Consider the following 20934-nt stretch of genomic DNA (forward strand, 5'->3'; position numbering starts at 1 on the left):
TGGAATACTATGCAGCCATCAAAAACGATGAGTTCGTGTCCTTTGTTGGGACATGGATGAACTTGGAAACCATCATTCTCAGCAAACTGACACAAGAACAAAAAATCAAACACCACATGTTCTCACTCAGGCAGATGTTGAACAATGAGAACACATGGCCACAGGGAGGGGAGCATCACACACTGGGGTCTGTGGGGGGAAATACAGGAGGCACAGTAGGGGCGGGGGAGTTGGGGAAGGATAACATGGGGAGAATTGCCAGATATAGGTGATGGGGAGGAAGGCAGCACATCACACTGCCATGTATGTACCTATGCAACAATCTTACATGTTCTTCACATCTACCCCAAAACCTAAAATGCAATTTTAAAAAAAGTTAAACAAACAAACAAACAAAAAACAATGACTTCATGTCCTTTTTAGAGACTTAGATGAATCTGGAAACCATTATTCTCAGCAAACTGACATAAGAACAGAAATCCAAATACTGTGCTCTCACTCATAGGTGGATGTTGAACAAAGAGAACACATGGACTCAGGGAGAGAAAGATCACACATTGGGGGCATTTAGGCAGGGTAGGGCAGAGACAGTAGCAGGTGGGGAGGGATAATATGGGGAGAAATGCCAGATATAGTATGCACCTAAAGTAAAATGAATTAATTTAAAAAATGCTTGTGATTTTTGCACATTGATTTTGTATTCTGACACTTTGCTGAAGTTGCTTACCAGTTTCAGGAGATTTTGGGCTGAAACGATGGGGTCTTCTAAATATAGTCTTGTGAATTCTAATTCTATAAATACTGTGGCTTCTGTAGCGGAGGTTATGGAGAACTTTGGTATTCAGAGAAAAGTAGTTCTCAAAGCTGTCCCAAGTTTTAACTCATGAGTATCATCACTACAAATAAATTCCCTTTAAATGGCAGTACAATATTACTCATAAAATACAGGACCCTTTCAAGTTCTTAATAAGCAAAAGGATAGAGTTATGGCAAAAGAGGGTAAGTCAGGACCAGTAAAGTCACATTGAAATGAGAAAATTAAGCCATCAGTGAGGTTCACTCATTAGCTACATAATTCATTCTCACAAAGCATAGAAATGATACTTCAGCAAAATTATAAATTACTAGAGCCATCAAAGTTTCAGGTCATCTCCAGGTGATGAAATATAGTTATCAATGTCAGCATCACATTCCTGCATTGCTTCAATCATGTATCCAGAAAAAGTTTTAGCAGCTGCAAAGTTTCCAGTGATAAATAAGACCGAATTCTTAATGTGATGGGATACCTGTCTATTATAGAAAATTACAGTTACTAACATGGAGGATGTGGATACTATTCTCAGGATATTTAAACAGTGACATAAGGGAAAACTGTAGAATGAGTTGTAGGCTTCTGGACATTCAGAAAGTTCCACAAAAAGGGGATTGGACTATTTCTCTATTGCTGTTTCTCCCAAGGACACCTACCCGCACGGAGTAGTTGGAGTGTGCTGTGTTCTTTGTGGATCAAATGTTGGATCTCCAATACAAGAGTGAGAGCTGAATTCACAAGGATTTCCTGGATGCTAGGGAAGCACGGGTGCTAGACATGGCTTTTTCACTTTCTTAGAGACCTTGGGGAGGATCAACATGGAGGTAACCCACCCATATCCAAGACTCTAGAGAGAGGTAGACTTTGTTGCCCGTATCAGTTCTGCCATTCAGAGGCTGCTGAATTGTAGGCAAGTTGTTTGAACCCGCTACATCCCAATTCTCTAGTGGGAACTGTACAAATGACAGGAATTGCATCCTAGTTCTTTGTGATAATCATGAGAGATGAAGTGCTCAACACAATGCCAGGTATGCAAAGTGCTCTGAAAGACTTTTCACTACTACTTATAGCACAACAGTATTTACTTAATATTGAGATTACGTGTAATTAGTCATATTATTCCTTTAGTGTCATAGATAGTTGAATTCCCTGATAGATACTAGTTTAAGGATTATTAAGGTGCTAAAACAGCTTGAACAGGTAAAATAAGCAAACAGAGAGGCTTTGAAAAACACATTCTTGGACGGGGGCAGTGGCTCACATCTGTAATCCCAGCTCTTTGGGAGGCTAAGGTGGGCGGATCACGAGGTCTAGAGACAGAGACCATTCTGGCCGACATGGTGAAACGCCATCTCACTAAAAATACAAAAATTAGCTGATTGTAGTGGCAGGGGCCTATAATCCCGGCTACTTCGGAGGCTGAGACAGGAGAATTGCTTGAACCCAGGAGGCAGAGGTTGCAGTGAGCCAAGATTGCGCCACTGCACTGCAGCCTGAGCGACAGAGAAAAGATACTCTGTCTTTTGGGACTGCCTTTTGTTTTCTTACTTAAGTAAAGCAAAATATTTCTCTGCTAGGAAAACTCCACAACAGCAACAACACGAAGTAACAATAAAAGATCTCAAATCTTGGATCTCTGTTAACAGGCTCACAAAAGGGATAGCAGTGGCCAACATGACTAAGTGGAGAGTTACATGTGGTAGCCCCTGGCCGCCTCTAATAAGTCTGTCTGTAAGGGATTCTCAACTTAAAGTCGCCATTTCTGCCAATGTTTCAAGAGAAAGAAATCCTGTATTTTAGATAGAATGTAAATTTTGACAACAAATACATGCTGATAAAAAAGAATACCGAGTGAGCCCCAAGGAAACCCCTCTGTACCCAATGCACACCTCACCTCTGCTTCTTTGGTATTGGAGAGCTGCCTTCTGTACTATGTCAGCTACCAGGTCTCTAGCATCCTTAGTACATGTCTTTGCAAAGTTCTGACAGGCAGTTTTTGTAACTCCTGTAGTGTACTTAAGGGTGCTCTCTGGAATGTGCTTCTTTTATATGTAACCCAGCAGAGCCCTAGAGACAGCATGTGATGTTTTTTGTGTGCACATTCAGATTTGGCCTTTTCACACCCAATAGAGTCACAGTTAACACCAGAGGTCTTAGCCAGCATGTTTTAGAAAAATGCTGACACTTGACCTTTGACAAGCTAAATCTGGAGAGGAGAGTGCCAATTCGGTTGTAGCCCCTCGAGTCCCAGCCACAAAGGGGTCTCTCTAAACTGCTTGTGTGTCTGAGACGGAGCGAGACCCCAAAACATCTGGTCTCTGTTCCACTGCCTTGTTGTGGGGCTGGGGGGGGGGCCCTGGGAGGCTGGGAGCAGTGGGGCTTATCAGCCATTCTCCTTTTGTTGTAAGCCTCATTGTTCGGTTTAATGTCCTTGATCAAAATCTCTGAATTTGCAAGGCCTGGGGACGTACACAAACTGCCTAAGAAATTAAAAATGGGATCATTTTGTTCATCTTCCTGACAGTGCAGGCTCTTATCTCCAGCAGGGTTATCCCAAGGGTCTCTTCCAGGTACTAGGAGGAGTCACAGAGAATGTGGATCAATTTGCATGTCATTTGCATTTATTTACATAAGCCGACATGAGCTCTGTAAGTCTGAGCAGAGGTTATTTTTCAAGGCCTGGATTCTAGACCAAATGGACCTAACAGACATTTACAGAATGCCTTTTCCAACAGCTGCAAAAAACATATTCTTCTCATCAGCACATGGAACATTCTCCAAGATAAGCCACATATTAAGCCACCAAACCAGTCTCAACAAATTGTAAAAAATCTAAATCATGTCAAGTATTTTCTTAGACCACAGCAGAATAAAAATAGAAATCAATAGCAAGAGGAACTTTAGAAACTGTACAAATACCTGGGAATTCAACAATGTGCTCCTGAATGCCCACTGGGTCAGTGAAGGCATTTTAAAAATTGTTGATCTGACACTTCAGGTGGGGAGGGATCCAAGATGGCTGATTAGGAGCAGATCTGGACTGCAGCTTCCAGGGAGAACGCAGAGGGTGAGTGGACGCTGCATTTCCAGATGGATTTTTATTGCCCACAGACCAGGAGATTCCCGGGCAGAGGAGCCCTACGGGTCGCCAGTGTGACTGTTCTGGCTGGTGTGGTGGGTCTCCACACAAAACACATTGGTCTGGGCGCCATTTTAGCTGGCGAATGGAGTGCCTGGGAGACAGAGTCACCCGTTCAACTGATAAAAAGGGGACTGAAGCAGGGAGCCAGGCCAGGAGATTCCCAAACCAAAAGGCGCCACGAATCTCCAGTGCAGCTGTTTAAGCCGGCACAGTGGGTCTCCGCACTGGAAATCACACAGATCTTGGTGCCTTTTGAACAGACAACTGGAACACCTGGGAGACAGGGTCGCCCGCTCAACTGAAAAAAAAGGGGGACTGAAACAGGGAGCCAGGCCAGGAGAATCCCTAACAAAAAAGCACCACGATTCTCCAGTGTGGCTGTTTCAGCTGGCGCAGCAGGTCTCTGCATAGACTCTCACACAAATCTGGGCACCTTTTCAACTGGCAACTGGAACACCTGGGAGACAGAGTGACTTGTTCAACTGAAAACAAGGGGACTGAAGCAGGGAGCTAGGCCAGGAGATTCCCTGGTGAAAAAGCACCATGGTCTCCAGCGGCTGTTTCAGCTGGTGCAGCAGGTCTACACACAAGAAATGACAAATCTGGGTGCCATTTCAACTGCTGACTGGGAGAGCTGGGAGACAAAGTCACCCATTCAACTGAAAAAAAATAAGGGATCTGAGGCAGGGAGCCAGGTGATCAGGCTTGGCCCCCTTCCTGACACCTTACACTAAAATTAACTCCAGATGGATTAAAAACTTAAACATAAGACCTAACACCATAAAAAGCCCTAGAAGAAAATCTAGCAAAACCATTCAGGACACAGGCATAGGCAAGGACTTCATGACTAAAACAACAAAAGCACTGGTAACAAAAGCCAAAATAGACAAATGGTACCTAATCAAACTCCACAGCTTCTGCACAGCAAAAGAAATGGTCATTAGAGTGAATCGGCAACCAATAGAATGGGAAAACATTTTTGCAACCTACCCATCTGACAAAGCGCTAGTTTCCAGAATCTACAAATAACTAAAACAAATTTACAAGAAAAAAATAAGCCCATTCAAAAGTGGGCAAAGAAAATGAACAGACATTTTACAAAAGACATATATGAGGCCAATAAACATGAAAAAATTGCTCATCATCACTGGTCATTAGAGAAATGCAAATCAAAACTACATTGAGATACCATCTCACGCCAGTTAGAATGGCGATCATTAAAAAATCTGGAGATAGCAGATGCTGGAGAGGATGTGGAGAAATAGAAACACTTTTACACTGTTGGTGGGAGTGTAAATTAGTTCAACCATTGTGGAAGACAGTATGGCGATTCCTCAAGGACCTAGAAATAGAAATTCCATTTGACCCAGAAATCCTATTACCGGGTATATATCCAAAGGATTATAAATCGTTCTATTATAAGAACACATGCACACGAATGTTCACTGCAGCACTGTTTACAATAGCAGAGACTTGGAGCCAACCCAAATGCCCTTTGATAATAGACTGGACAGGGAAAATGTGGCACATATGCACCATGGAATACTATGCAGCCATAAAAAATGAAGAGTTTGTGTCCTTTGTAAGGACATGGATGAACCTGGAAACCATCATTCTCAGCAAACTGACACAAGAACAGAAAATCAAACACCGCATGTTCTCACTCATAGGCTGCTGTTGAACAATGAGAACACATGGACGCAGGGAGGGGAGCATCACACACTGGGGTCTGTGGAGGGGAACTAGAGGAGGGACGGTGGGGTGGGGAGTTGGCGAAGAATAACATGGGGAGAAATGCCAGATATAGATGATGGGAAGGAAGGCAGCAAACCACACTGCCATGTGTGTACCTATGCAACAATCTTCACATCTACCCCAAAATCTAAAATGCAATTAAAAAAAGACAAAAATCCAAATATATGCTGCTTATAAGAAATCCACTTTAAATATGAAGACAACATAGGTTAAAAGAAAAGGACAAAGAAATATTCCATGCTAAACCTAATCAAGGAAGGCTGCTATGGTTATATTAATATCACACAAAGTAGATTTCATAGCAAAAAGTATTACCGAAGAAAAAGAGTGTCATTTGCTAATAAGGGGGTCAATTTATCAAGATGATAAAATAATCTGAAACATTTATATACCGAATAACAGAGCTTCAAAATACATGAAGCAAAATGTGGTAGAACTGCAAGGAGAAATAGACATATCTGTAATTATAGCAGAGATTTCAATACCCGTCTTTCAATAATCAATAAAACAAGCATATAAGAAACTGATGAGGATATAAAACACTTGAAGGACACTCTCAACCAACTTGATATAATCAATATTTTTAGAACACTCTTCCCAACAACAGCAGAACACACATTCTTTTCAAACACACATGGAATATGTACCAACATTGAAAAAATATTCTGGGCTATAAAACAAGTCTCAATAAATTTAAAATGGTTCAATTTGTTCCCTGTCTCCAATAATTAAATTAGACTAACAGAAATATATCTGGAAAACCCCCTAAATATTTTGAAGCGACATAACAAATTCTAAATAACCCATAAATCAAAGACACAACCATAAATTAAAATTTTAAAAAATCAATAACATCAAAAATATAAAATAGAGGTAAATCTGACAAAAAATATAAATGACCCATGTGCTGAAAACTGCAAACCATTGTTGAGAGATATTAAAACTGGCGTAAATAAAGGGAGATCTATATTGTGTTCATATATCAGATACTCTAAATATTGTTAGGATTTGTCATTTCTCCCTAAACTGACCTATAGATTCAGTTCCATCCCAATCAAACCAGCAGGCTGTTTGACATAACAGAAATTGACAAGTTGATTCCAAAATTCATATCAAAATCCAGAGGACCTAAGATAACTGAAACAATAATGAAAAAGATAAAGTTGGAAGACTTACACCACCTGACTTCAAGAATTATTAGAAAGCTAAATAATCAAAACAGTGTGGCATTGGTGCCAAAGGACAAATAGATCAATGGGACAGAAAAGGTCCAAAAACATTCCTACACATATATGAGTTATTAATTTTGAACAAAAGTGCAAAGACAAGGTAGTGGAGAAAGGATAGTCTTTTCAACAAATGGTGCTGGAGCCACTGGATATGCAAAACAAGGGAACTGAAGAGATATATAATGTATTTCTCACATTATATTAAAAATTAAATCAAAATGAATTGTTAACCTAAATGAAAAACTTAAATTCATAAGACTTCTAGATATAAAACAGAAGACAATCTTTGTGACTTTGGGGTAGGCAAAGATTTCTTAGATACAATAAAAGCAAAATATAGAATAGAAATTTTTCTCATAAACTAGACTTGATCAAAATTGAGAATATCTCTGAAAAAGAATAAACCCAAAGAAAATGAAGACAATGATAAAGATGAAAGAAGAAACTACTAAAATGGTTCTTATCTATTAATGAGATATGAATATACCGATTCAAAGAGTAAGAAAAAATGAATACAGAAAAACAAATCATAAAGCACAGTAAGATGGTAGGAACAAGTCAGTTACAATAAATGTCAAAGAACTAAACTCACCAATTAATTACTAAAATATGTCAGATTAGAAAAACATCCAATCCAACTAAGTAATTTTTTTTTTGAGAAGGCGGGGTCCCTGGTGCCCAGGCTTGAGTGCAGTGGCACGATCACGGCTCACTGCAGCCTCGACCTCCTGAGGCTCAAGTGATCCTCCTATCTCAGCCCCATCCCCACTTCCCCCCGGTAGCTAGGACTACAGGCTCACACCACCATGCCTGGACAATTTTTGTATTTTTTATAGGGACAGAGTTTTGCCGTATTGCTCAGCCTGGTCTCAAGCTCAAGTGTTCCACCTGCCTTGACTTCCCAGAATGCTGGGATTACAGGCATGAGCTGCTGTGCCCAGACAACTGCGTGCTGTTTAAAAAAGACACATCTAAATTATAAGGACAGAGATAAGTTGAAAATAAGAAGATAGAAAAAAGCTATATAAGGCAGATGCTAGACAAGTTTGGTTTGGCTATATTAACAGACTTAATATAAAGTTAATACAGTTATGAAGTCTGTTGATAAAAAGACCTTCAAACAAAAAATCATCAGGGATAAAGCCACTGCCCAATGATAAAAAGGTTCACCTCACCATTACATAATTCTAAATGTAATATCTAAACATGCATGCACCTAATAAAATTGCCTTAAAATATATACAGAAAAAATTAATGGAACAACTTGGATTGTGAAGAGGTGGTAAGGAGGAAGGGAAGGGGAATTGTACTCTTTTTTATTTCAAGATAACTTTCTTTTTTTTTTTTTTTTTTTTTTTTTTTTTTTTTTTTTGAGTAAGAGTCTCACTCTGTCGCTCAGGCTGGAGTATGGTGACATGATCTCGGCTCACTGCAAACTCTGCCTCCCAGGTTCAACCGATTCTCCTGCCTCAGCCCTCTGAGTAACTGGGACAGTAGGTGTGTGCCACCGCCCCTGGCTAATTTTTTATATTTTTATTCAAAATGGTGTTTCACCATATTGGCCAGCCTGGTCTTGAACTCCTGACATCATGGTTCACCTGCCTCAGCCTTCGAAAGTGCTGGGATTATAGGCATGAGGCACTGTGCCTGGCCAAGATTACTTTTTTTTTTTTAAACCTTTATAGTGGAGAGGCTAGTAATAAAGAACTCCCCTGTGGCCTCTCCCCAGCTTCCCCAACTTAAGGCTGATCACGTTTCCCACATCTCCCTTCTCCTGCATGTTAAACAAAATAACTGTATTTAGCTATTTTGTCCTTAAAGACAACTCCTTTAAAAAGAAACTACCTTGCCATTATCACACTTAAAAAATTAACCAGAGGTACTTGGTATTATCAAATAAATATTCCATTGGTTCACAATTCTGATTGTCTTTTAATGTTGAATGGTTAAGTTGGTTGACTCAGGACCCTAATAAAGCGCATTCATTCCAAAAAAAAAAAAAAAAGGGGGGGGGGGGCAGGGACTGAAACAGGGAGCTAGGACAGGAGATTCCCCAGCGAAAAAGTGCCATTATCTCCAGTGGCTGTTTCAACAGCGCAGTGGGTCTACACACAAGAAATCACACAAATCCAGGCACCATTTCAACTGGTGACTGGGATGCCTGGGAGACAGAGTGGCCCGTTCAACTGAAAAAAAAAAAAAGTGGGGGGTCTGAGGCAAGGAGCCAGGTGATCAGACTCGGCCAGTCACACCCCACAAAAAACAGCAATCTGAAACACTCTGGATCAAGAGCTTCTCAGCAAGCACAGCTGAACCCAGGACGGTCCAGCTCTGTGGGGGAGGGGCGTCCACCATTACCGAGGCAGTCCACCATTACAGAGAGAGTCTGCCATTACAAAGGTGGGCCACCATTGCCGAGGCAGTTCTAATTATACCCGTATAAACAAGACTGCAAGGGAAGTTCACAAGGCAGCTGGGCAGAGCCCACAGCAGCTCAGCAAAACCTCTGCTGGCAGACTGTGACTAGGCTGCCTCCTCGCTGGGCAGGCCAGCCCTGAAAAAAGGCAGCAGCATGACAGAAACGTATAAATAAAGCCCTACCATCATGGGACAGAGCACCTGGGGGAAAAAAAAAAAGGTGTTTATGAGTTCTGCAGCAGCAGACTTAAACGTACCTGCCCAGCAGCTCTGAATGAACAACAGAGCTCACAGCTCAGCACTTAAGCTCCTATAAAGGACAGACTGTCTTCTCAAGCAGCTCCCTGAACCCCATATATCCAAAGAGTCGCCTCATAAAGGAGAGCTCAGACTGACATCTGACGGGTATCCTTCTGGGACAAAGATAGCAGAAGAAGAAACTGGCAGCAACCCTTACTGATTTGCAGCCACTGCAGGTGATCCCCAGGCAAGCAGGGTCTGCAGTGGACCACCAGCAGTCCTATAGCAGAGAGGCCTGACTGTGAGAAGGAAAACAGTCCTTCTGTTTTCTGAAGGAAAAAGAAGAAACAAAAAGAAATAACTTCATCATCAACAAACTGGACGTCCACTCAAAGACCCCATCTGAAAGTCAACAGCTACAAAGACCACAGGTAAATGAATCCACAAAAATGGGAAGAAACCAGCACAAAAAGGGTGTAAACACCCAAAACCAGAATGCCTCTCCTTCTCCATGAGATCACAACTCCTCTCCAGCAAGGGAAGAAGGCTGGATGGAGAATGAGTCTGATGAATTTACAGAAAGAGATTTCAGAAGGTGGGTAATAAGAAACTTCTGTGAGCTGAAAGAACATGTTCTAACCCAGTGCAAAGAAACTGAGAACCTTGAAAAAAGGTTTGATGAAATGCTAATGAGAATAAACAGCTTAGAGAAGAATATAAATGATTGATGGAGCTGAAAAACACAACGCGAGAACTTCGCGAAGCATACACAAGTTTCAACAGCCAAATTGACCAAGCAGAAGAAAGGATATCAGAGGTCGAAGATCAACTCAATGAAATAAAATGGGAAGGCAAGATTAGAGAAAAAAGGGTAAAAAGGAATGAACAAAGTCTCCAAGAAATATGGTATTATGTGAAAAGACCTAATCTACATTTGATAGGTGTACCTGAATGTGACGGAGAGAATGATTCCAAGCTGGAAAACACTCTTCAGGGTATTATCTAGGAAAACTTCCCCAACCTAACAAGGCAGGCCAATATTCAAGTCCAGGAAATACAGAGAACACCACAAAGATATTCAAAAGAAGAGCAACCCCAAGGCACATAATGGTCAGATTCACCAGGGTTGAAATGAAGGAGAAAATGCTAAGAGCAGCCAGAGAGAAAGGTTGGGTTACCCACAAAGGGAAGCCCATCAGACTCACAGCAGATCTCTTGGCAGAAACCCTACACGCCAGAAGAGAGTGGGGGCCAATAGTCAACATCCTTAAAGAACAGAACTTAGAACCCAGAATTTCATATCCAGCCAAACTAAGCTTCATAAGCGAAGGGAAATAAAATGCTTTATGAACAAGCAATTACTCAGAGATTTCATCATGACCAGGCCTGCTTTACAGGTGCTCCTGAAAGAAGCACTAAACATAGAAAGGAACAACCAGTACCAGCCACTCCAAAAACATACCAAATGGTAAAGAACATGAACAGAATGAAGAAACTGCATCAACGAACTGACAAAACAGCCAGCTAGTATCAAAATGGCAGGATCAAATCCACACTGAACAATATTAACGCTAAATGTAAATGGGCTAAATGCGGCAGTCAAAAGACACAGACTGGCAAATTGGATAAAGAGCCAAAACCCATCTGTATGCTGTATCCAGGAAACCCATTTCACATGCAAGGATACACAAAGGCTCAAAATAAAGGGATGGAGGAAGATTTAGCAAGCAAATGGAGAGCAAAAAAAAGTAGGAGTTGCAATTCTCATCTCTGATAAAATAGACTTTAAATGAACAAAAATCAAAAGAGACAAAGAAGGACATTACATAATGGTAAAAGGATAACGAGAAGAGCTAATGATCCTAAATATATATGCACCCAATACAGGAGCACCCAGATACAAAAAGCAAATTCTTAATGACTTACAAAGAGACTTAGACTCCCACACAATAATAGTAGGAGACTTTAACACTCCACTGTCAGTATTAGACAGATCAATGAGACAGAAAATTAACAAGGATATCCAGGACTTGAACTCAGACCTGGACCAAGCAAACCTAATAGACATTTACAGAACTCTCCACCCAAAATCCACAGAATATACATTCTTCTCAGCATCACATCACACCTACTCTAAAATTGACCACATAATTGAAAGTAAATCACTCCTCAGCAAATGCAAAAGAATAGAAATCATAACAAATAGTCTCTCAGACCACAGTGCAATCCAGTTAGAACTCAGAATTCAGAAACTAACTGAGAACTGCACAGCTTCATGGAAACTGAACACCTGGCTCTTGAATATTGACTGGATAAACAATGAAATGAAGGCAGAAATAAAGATGTTCTTCAAAACCAACGAGAACGAAGACACAACATACCGGAATCTCTGGGACACGTTTAAAGCAGTCTCTAGAGGAAAATATATAGCAATAAATGCCCAAATGCGAAGGAAGGAAGGATCTAAAACCGACACCCTATCATCAAAATTGAAAGAGCTAGAGGAGCAAGATCAAAAAAACTCAAAAGCCAACAGAAGACAAGAAATAACTAAGATCAGAGCAGAACTGAAGGAGATAGAGGCACAAAAAAAAAACCCTTCAAAAAATCAATAAATCCAGGAGCTGGTTTTTGGAAAAGATTAACAAAATAGATCGCTAGCCAGATTAATAAAAAAGAAAAGACAATAATCAAATAGATGCAATAAAAAACGATAAAGAGGATATCACCACAGATTCCACAGAAATAGAAACCATCAAAGAGATTATTACAAACAACTCTATGCACAGAAACAGTAAAGCTAGAATAAATGGATAAACTCCTGGACACTTGCATCCTCCCAAGCCTAAACCAGGAAGAAGTCAAAACCCTGAATAGACCAATAAAAAGGGCCGAAGTTGAGGCAGCAATCAACAGCCTAACAATCAAAAAAAGCCGCAGGTCCAGATGGGTTCACAGCCGAATGCTACCAGACATACAAAGAGGAGCTGGTAGCATTCCTTCTGAAACTATTCCAAACATCCAAAAAGAGGTAATCCTTCCCAAATCATTTTATGACACCAACATCATCCTGATAACAAACCAGGCAGAGACTCAAGAAAAGAAAACTTCAGGCCAATATCCATCATGAACATAGATGCAAAAATCTTCAATAAAATACTGGCAAACTGATTGCAACAGCACATCAAAAAGCTTATGCACCATGATCAAGTTAGGCTTCATCCCGGGGATGCAAGGCTTGTTCAACATATGCAAGTCTGTAAATGTAATTCACCACATAAACAGAACCAAAGACAAAAACCACATGATTATCTCAATTGATGCAGAGAAGGCCTTTGACAAAAGGCAACAGCCCTTTATGCTAAAAACCCTCAATAAACTAGATATTGATGGAATGTATCTGAAAATAATAAAAGCTATTTACAACAAACCCACAGCCACTATCATACTAAATGGGCAAAACCTGGAAGCATTCCCTTTGAAATTTGGCACTAGACAAGGATGCCCTCTCTCACCACTCCTATTCAATAGAATATTGGAAGTTCTAGCCAGAGCAATCAGGCAAGAAAAAGAAATAAAGGGTATTCAATTAGGAAAGGTGGAAGTCAAATTGTCTCTATTTGCAGATGACATGATTGAATATTTAGGAGACCCCGTTGTCTCAGCCCAAAATCTCCTGAAATGATCAGCAACTTCAGCAAAGTCTCAGGATAACAAAATCAATGTGCAAAAATCACAGGCATTCCTATACACAAATAACAGACTTAAAGACAGCCAAATCAAGAATGAACTGCCATTCACAATTGCTATAAAGAGAACAAAATAAATAGGAATACAACTAACAAAGAATGTAAAGGACCTCTTCAAGGGGAACTACAAACCACTGCTCAACAAAATAAGAGAGGACACAAACAGATGGAGAAATATTCCATGCTCATGGTTAGGAAGGATCAATATCGTGAAAATGTACATACTGCCCAAAGTAATTTACAGATTCAATGCTATCCCCATCAAGCTACCAATGACCTTCTTCACAGAACTGGAGAAAACCACCTTAAACTTCATATGGAACCAAAAGCGCACCTGCATGGCGAAGTCAATTCTAAGCAAAAAAACAAAGCTGGAGGCATCACACTACCTGACTTCAAACTATACTACAAGGCTACAGTAATCAAAACAGCATGGTACTGGTACCAAAACAGAGATATAGACCAATGGAACAGAACAGAGGCCTCAGAGGCAGTGCCACACATCTACAACCATCTGATCTTTGACAAACCTGACAAAAACAAGCAATGGGTTAAGGAGTCCCTGTTTAATAAACGGTGTTGGGAAAACTGGCTAGCCATGTGCAGAAAGCAGAAACTGGATTCCTTCCTGACACCTTACACTAAAATTAACTCCAGATGGATTAAAGACTTAAACATAAGACCTAACACCATAAAAACCCTAGAAGAAAACCTAGGCAAAACCATTCAGGACACAGGCATAGGCAAGGACTTCATGACCAAAACACCAAAAGCATTGGCAACAAAAGTCCAAAGAGACAAATGCAACCTAATCAAACTCCACAGCTTCTGCACAGCAAAAGAAATGGTCATTAGAGTGAATCGGCAACCAACAGAATTGGAAAATATTTTTGCAACCTACCCATCTGACAAAGGGCTGATACCCAGAATCTACAAAGAACTAAAACAGAATTACAAGAAAAAAACGAGCCCATTCAAAAGTGGGCAAACGATATGAACAGACACTTTACAAAAGAAGACATATATGAGGACAACAAACATTTAAAAATGCTCATCATCACTGGTCATTAGAGAAATGCAAATCAAAACTACATTGAGATACCATCTCATGCCAGTTAGAATGGTGATCATTTAAAAATCTGGAGATAGCAGATGCTGGAGAGGATGTGGAGCGATAGGAACACGTTTATACTCTTGGTGGGAGTGTAAATTAGTTCAAGCATTGTGGAAGACAGTGTGGTGATTCCTCAAGGATCTAGAAATAGAAATTCCATTTAACCCAGCAATCCCATTATTGGGTATATATCCAAAGGATTGTAAATCGTTCTATTGTAAGGACACATGCATACAAATGTTCGTTGCAGTACTGTTTTTAGTAGCAAAGACTTGGAACCAACCCACGTACCCATCGATGATAGATTGAACAGGGAAAATGTGGCACATATACATCATGGAATACTATACAGACATAAAAAATGATGAGTTCGTGTCCTTTGTAGGGACATGGATGAACCTGGAAACCATCCTTCTCAGCAAACTGACACAAGGACAGAAAATCAAACACTGCACGTTCTCAGTCATAGGGGGGTGTTGAATAATGAGAACACATGGACACAGAGGGGAGCCTCACACAGCGGGGTCTGTGGGGGGGGGAGCTAGGTGAGGAACAGGGCACAGAGTGGGGAGTTGGGGAAGGATAACATGGGGAGGAATGCCAGATATAGATGATGGGGAGGAAGGCAGCAAACCACACTGCCATGTGTGTACCTATGCAACAATCTTATATGTTCTTCACATCTACCCCAAAACCTAAGATGCAATTAAAAAAAATTGTTGATCTAAATGAAAATGGAAACAGGGCATACCAGAGTCTGTGGGATACAACAAAAGCAGTGATAATCCGAAAGTTTACAGCAATAAATGCCTCCATAAAGAAAGTAGATTTCAACTAAGCAACTGGGATGACAGTCATCTCTAAGAGGATTCTTATTTAATATATAGCCTATAGATTTAAGCAGGTCCTTGGAGATTGGAAGGAGACATAATCATAGCCAAAATAAAATTAGTTCCTTAGTAAAAAAAAAAAAAAACTCTATATTCCTTTAGTTTCTTTAGAGAAAAAACAAGCAAATATTTATGGAATGCTTATTTCACCCAACATCATTTTAGATGCTGGAGATTCATGTTGGACAGCAGTCTCGCCTGCTTTACTGTTAATTTAAATGAGGGAGAATGGTTATAAAAGACAATCATTAGCAAGCAAAGAAAGAAAGTATCTAAATCCACAAAGCATTAATGGTAGTGCAGAAAATAAAACTGGGAATGGAATCGTGGAATCAAAGAGTAACTCTAAGAGGCGGTGGGAAAGTGACATTAATAAGTGTCATGTTCTGAAAAGACTCCAGAGACCTAAATAACATCACGTCGACTTTGTGAAGAGCTAGAGGGAGTTCTCCAAGCAGAGGGAGAAGTGGGTACAAAGAGACTTTGTTATACAGTGATCTTGGCGTGGTGGGGTTATAAAGGTGAAAATGGCCAGTGTCACTGTAGCTGGGAGAGAAGGGAACAGGGAAATAAATGGACTTGGTACCAAAGGGGCACCGAACAGTTTAGTCAATGGTTAGGTTGTGCTTACTGACTAAGGCAAGACCTTTGTGCTTAAGTTCGGGAGGAGCTATTGCATTCCAAGCACAAGGATGACAAAGCTGATATTCTTTTTAAAAATTGCTTTGGTCACCATGACCAGAATGGACAGGGGAGGGTGGAAGAGGAGATGGTAAGAGTCAGGGCATTTTTTGCTGTTGGACCTGTCCAGGCAGATACGGGAATGCCTTGGTCTGCAGTGGTGACAATGGAGAAGGAGAGAAGAACTTTTCAAGTTTTCACCAGCAGGACTTTCTAATGGATTGCACATGGGGTACCAGGGTAAGAGAAGAATCAAGGAAGTATTGATGAAGCGTTTCATTTTGCGCAGCCAAGTGGATGGGGATGCCATTTGAAGGGGGAAGGACTTGCTGAGTAACAGGTTTTATGAGTAGAGGGAGAAGAGGGAAACCGGAAGTTGGATTTTCATGCCTGTCAAAGAGTTCAGAAAGGCCTTTGATTTCCTACAGTGGGAGTTGGGTAGCCTTGTTTAAGAGAAGGGATCAAGGATGGGAAGAAGGCTGACACCTGCGCTAATGTTCCCATGATGACCCGAGGCATTTCATTTTGCAGCACGCAGATTCCCAGTTGGTTTCTTGTAAAAGAGACTTTATCAGTACCTTTCTCACAATTGGTACTTGCGAACATGAGATAGCACAGATCTCCTGAGGAGGGAGAGTATCATTTATTTTCTATTATTTTTATATGAAGACAGATATTGCCGTGGTTAGACTTGGCAAACTCATAATTTACGGAAAGATGGAAATAAACAGCAGATTACAGGTGAATAGACAGATGATGGGTAAGTTTATAGATAGGTGAGGAATAGATGGAGAGGTAGGTACGCCGATGAGATAAACATGATTTCTAGGCAGCCTCAAATGCCTCTGAGAGATCTGGCCTTTTTTGCTTTGTTTGTAGAAAATGAGAGGCCATTGGCAAAAATAAAATCTTTGAGTTACACCAAAATTCATTGATAAGTATACCTTCAGTGAAAAGGAAAAGGAAGTCTTATATGCAAAACAAAGTATTTAAGGTAGTAAGGATATTCAAGAAACAAAACCTGAGATGAAGGGTATGGAAAAGACACCATCTCCACTACCAATAAGAGGTAGGAACATCAGTAGAGTATGAGATGGGAACGGTGGGAAGATGAAGAGGAGTGATCACTTAATAATTGTTCATTTAATATGCCTTCACATAGATTGACTTCACAAATTCTAGGTGTTTGTGAAAAACTAGAAAGACAGAACATTAAATATGTCTGCAACTTAATTTTTGACTAGTTTTCTATAGCTTTTCCTAAACTCCAAGTTGAAATGTAGACATTAATTCCCATATCCTCAGGAATTGGACTTTTTTTTTTTTTTTTAAGGAAGCGGTGGAATTTCAGTTGGTCAAATTGAAGTCTTTTGCGATACTCAAAACACACTCTGAAATGTCTGAACTAATATTTATTTTTACATCAGTATAGAAATTTTTATAAGGCAAGACGTGATTAATCCAAGAGAGGAGAGTGTCCATATGAAACTGCAGAAACTGCTAGGGCAGTAGGTCTCAGAATTTTATGTTTCTTTCTGTCTAAAAATGGGGCCCAGAAATTAAATATGCCTCCCAGATAATTGAAGTGTAACACGTTGAAAAACCCTACTCTAAGATCATCCCGTGGGCTGTAAACCACCCAGCTTATTCAAGTTGGAATTGAAAGTTCTTAGAAAACATTCTTCTCAAGTTTTAGAAAGTTCTCGATTTCAGTAGACATACCGGCCTGTCTATTGAGTTACCGAGCCTCTGTTTTCCTCAATAGACACTAGGAACACCTCTGGGCTATTTCTTAGACCAGGCAGAAAGTCACACCTCTCCCTTCTTAGCAAACCTCAGAAAAAGTTTGGGAGGGATAACGCTGGGAGAAATGCCTGATGTAGGTAACCAGGGGATGGAGACAGCAAACCACCGTGGCATTTGTGTACCTATGCAACAATCCTGCAAGATCTGCACATGTACCCCAGAACTTAAAGTACAATAATAAAAAAAAAAAACCTCATTCACATTCAAACCTTTATCATTGCCTTTTCTCAGAAACATTTTTTAAAGGATCTTTGGTATTTGACCCTCTGCTCAAGGACTCAGAAAAAGAGTACACACCTTACTTTCCTGTCTTTCAAGGATTGTGTAGGTTGTTTTCTTTGGGGGTTGGTGGGGAGACAGTCTCTGTCATCCAGGCTGGAGTACAGTGGCGTGGTCTCAGTTCATTGCAACCTCTGGCTCCCAGGTTCAAGTGATTCCCATGCCTTATCCTCTGGAATAGTTGGTACTACTTTGTATTTTTAGTAGAGACAAGGTTTTGCCATGTTGGCCAGGCTGGTCTTGAACTCCTAGCCTCAAGTAATCTGCCTGCCTTGGCCTCTCAAAGTGGTGAGATTACAGGCATGATCCATTGAACCCGGCATGCTTGAATGTTTTTATATTTTGGTTTTGTTTTGAGATGGAGTCTCTCACTATCATCCAGGCTAGAGTGCAATGGCGCTATCTTGGTTCACTGCAACCTCCGCTTCCTGGGTTCCAGTAATTCTCCTGCCTCAGCCTCCCAAGTAGCTGGGATTACAGGTGCCTGCCACCACACCCAGCTAATTTTTTGTATTTTTAGTAGAGATGGGGTTTCATTAGGTTGGCCAGGCTAGTCTTGAACTCCTGACCTCATGATTCGCCTGCCTCAGCCTCCCAAAGTGTTGGTATTATAGGAGTGAGCCACCACATCTGGTCTACATAGGTGTTTTTATAAAGACTTAATCAGCAAAAGCAGGAAACAATCACAAAACCCTAAAACGTGATCATTCTCTGGAAACTGTTTCCTAATCATGCCCAATGTATATGTAATATGCTTTCCAATATGTGAATATTCTTGCATGCTCTTTTTTGAGTTAAGATTTCTAAAGGGTCCAGATTCATTTATAGGAAACTCTCCATCCACAACATTTGGGAAATTACAGAATTCCATTAATCATACATACAGGTTATTTGAAAGTTACCTTAGATATCATGCATTAAGAATTTTTTACAGTTCCTGAATGTATTAAAATATATTCCACAGTAAATCTCTAGGGGATAAAATATCATTTTCTTTGGTATTCACAAAGCACTTTGGAATTCTCTAGTATCTAGGAGCTAATAATTAGGAATGACAATTGTTAGAGTCTGTTGCTGCCAAGAATTTTGTTTATGCAAGCTTTCTTATTTTTGTGAACTTAATGCAAAAGGCTGTGATGGATTATCTAGGAGTGATATATGAAATAAGACAAAAAATTGAAATTACAGTGCTAAAAAATATTGATATAGTAGAAAATTACTTACCATGTCATTTTCAAAGTGTTCACTTGTGACTGGTCAGTGGTTTCCATCCCATTAACTTGCACTGGCAGAAAATGAAGGAAGGGCATTAATCTATTTTCTTACTTATGGTTTCTAAATATTATGAATCTATTTTCATCGTATGGTTTTTAAATAGTTTTATGCATGCCCAAATGACATCTCCTTTACATTTTAAAATACAACATAAGATACTTTACCCCATTTGATTTGTGATTCATTTGCAATTATGTAAGTTGTTCAATCGAATGTGATAATGTTTTTGTCTATTTGCTTTAAGGCTGGAAATTGAATCCAGTTGTGGGTGCAGTCTACAGTCCCGAATTCTATGCAGGTAAAGACTTTCTCTTTGCACGAAGTCTTATTGGCGTGTTCTAAATGTGCTTTGCCTGCCAAGAAAGAATGGGTTTTGTAAAATAACCTGAAGCAAGTGAATTCCTAACAAGTTTTGAATGATTTCTTTGGGCAAAATCAAGAGTGCTTAAAACAGTTTAAAAATTACAAGGGAATTGTGTAAGTTTCATGGTTGGGGGTCAGCATGGAGCCACTGCTCCTTAGGACAATTCGCATTGATTTTGCCCTAAAAAAGCATTGTGACTTTGTTCAATAGTGTATTGAACAAATGGAGAGCTGCGGATGCTCACTGTATTTCAATGTGCCTGAATGTGTGTTTTAGCCATACATTTCCATTTGGGGTTGCACTTTCTTTTTCCTGGCAAAGCAGAGAATTGAGTTGGCTTAATTATTCCAGTAATACGGGAGTGATTTGGAATTGCCAAGGGAAAGCCTATTTAGATACCTAAATAGTAAGTTGTCCGTCTTCGTTCATTAATCAGTCTCCCTTAGCAATTCCATTTCTCTCTACTTTGCCTTCCAGAATATGTCTCTCCTCACCTCTTCCCTGCCTAAGCGCTAGCTACCTCTCAACTGGGAAACCCATTCTCTTAGAAATTTTGGGAGAGCATAACCCAGAAGCAGTAGTGGCTGAGATTTCATGTCTCGCCGTCCTGGGCTTGGGCCCACACTACTGCCTGTATGTCCCCTTGCTCATGAACAAGGCTGCATTGAATACCTAGGACCTTAGTAGTAGATCTGCCACGTGGATATTAAAAAGAAGTCTTTGATGTGGCTCTGGCTTTTTAATAAGGAAAGATATATAATCCGTTGATCTAGAGCCACTCACTCAGTAACCTCTTGACGGTAAGTGAAACCCCTTGCTTGGTTTCTCCCTGGGCTGCCTAGCTTTCATCATTTTCCTGATCCTAAACACTGACCCTCATAGATGAGAAGGGAACATAGAAGACTTAGCTGCTGTGGTAGAACAACCAGTCTGATAAAATTTAAGTTAAAAAGAATGTGGTAAATCTGGAAAAGCTTAACAGGATAACCAATTTCTTGATTTTATGTAGACAATGTTTGCAGTTGTTCTTCATGTGTGAGTTTTTCCAGGAGCCTGGGCTAAGTCCCGGGATTCTAACACTGCAGAATAGCTGTGTTCACTCTTAGAGGGAAAGAGACTTAGCTGTCAGGCTTTCCATGATCATATTAGGAATCCCACCTCCTGAGAAGACACCTCTGGCT

The 20934-nt window shown here is 40.3% G+C and overlaps 1 protein-coding gene across 1 annotated transcript in view; it reads left to right on the forward strand.

Annotated features, from left to right (window-relative positions):
- RBFOX1 (RNA binding fox-1 homolog 1) overlaps positions 1–20934 on the forward strand; it is a 2532432-nt gene that overhangs the window by 2408439 nt on the left and 103059 nt on the right. Inside the window, 1 exon segment of the mRNA XM_032257864.1 lies at positions 19634–19687. Within this exon segment, the coding sequence (XP_032113755.1) occupies positions 19634–19687 (54 nt within the window).

The sequence above is a fragment of the Sapajus apella genome, unplaced genomic scaffold (assembly GCF_009761245.1).
Source record: "Sapajus apella isolate SASKATOON/1434 unplaced genomic scaffold, GSC_monkey_1.0 scaffold99, whole genome shotgun sequence".
Lineage (NCBI taxonomy): Eukaryota > Metazoa > Chordata > Mammalia > Primates > Cebidae > Sapajus > Sapajus apella.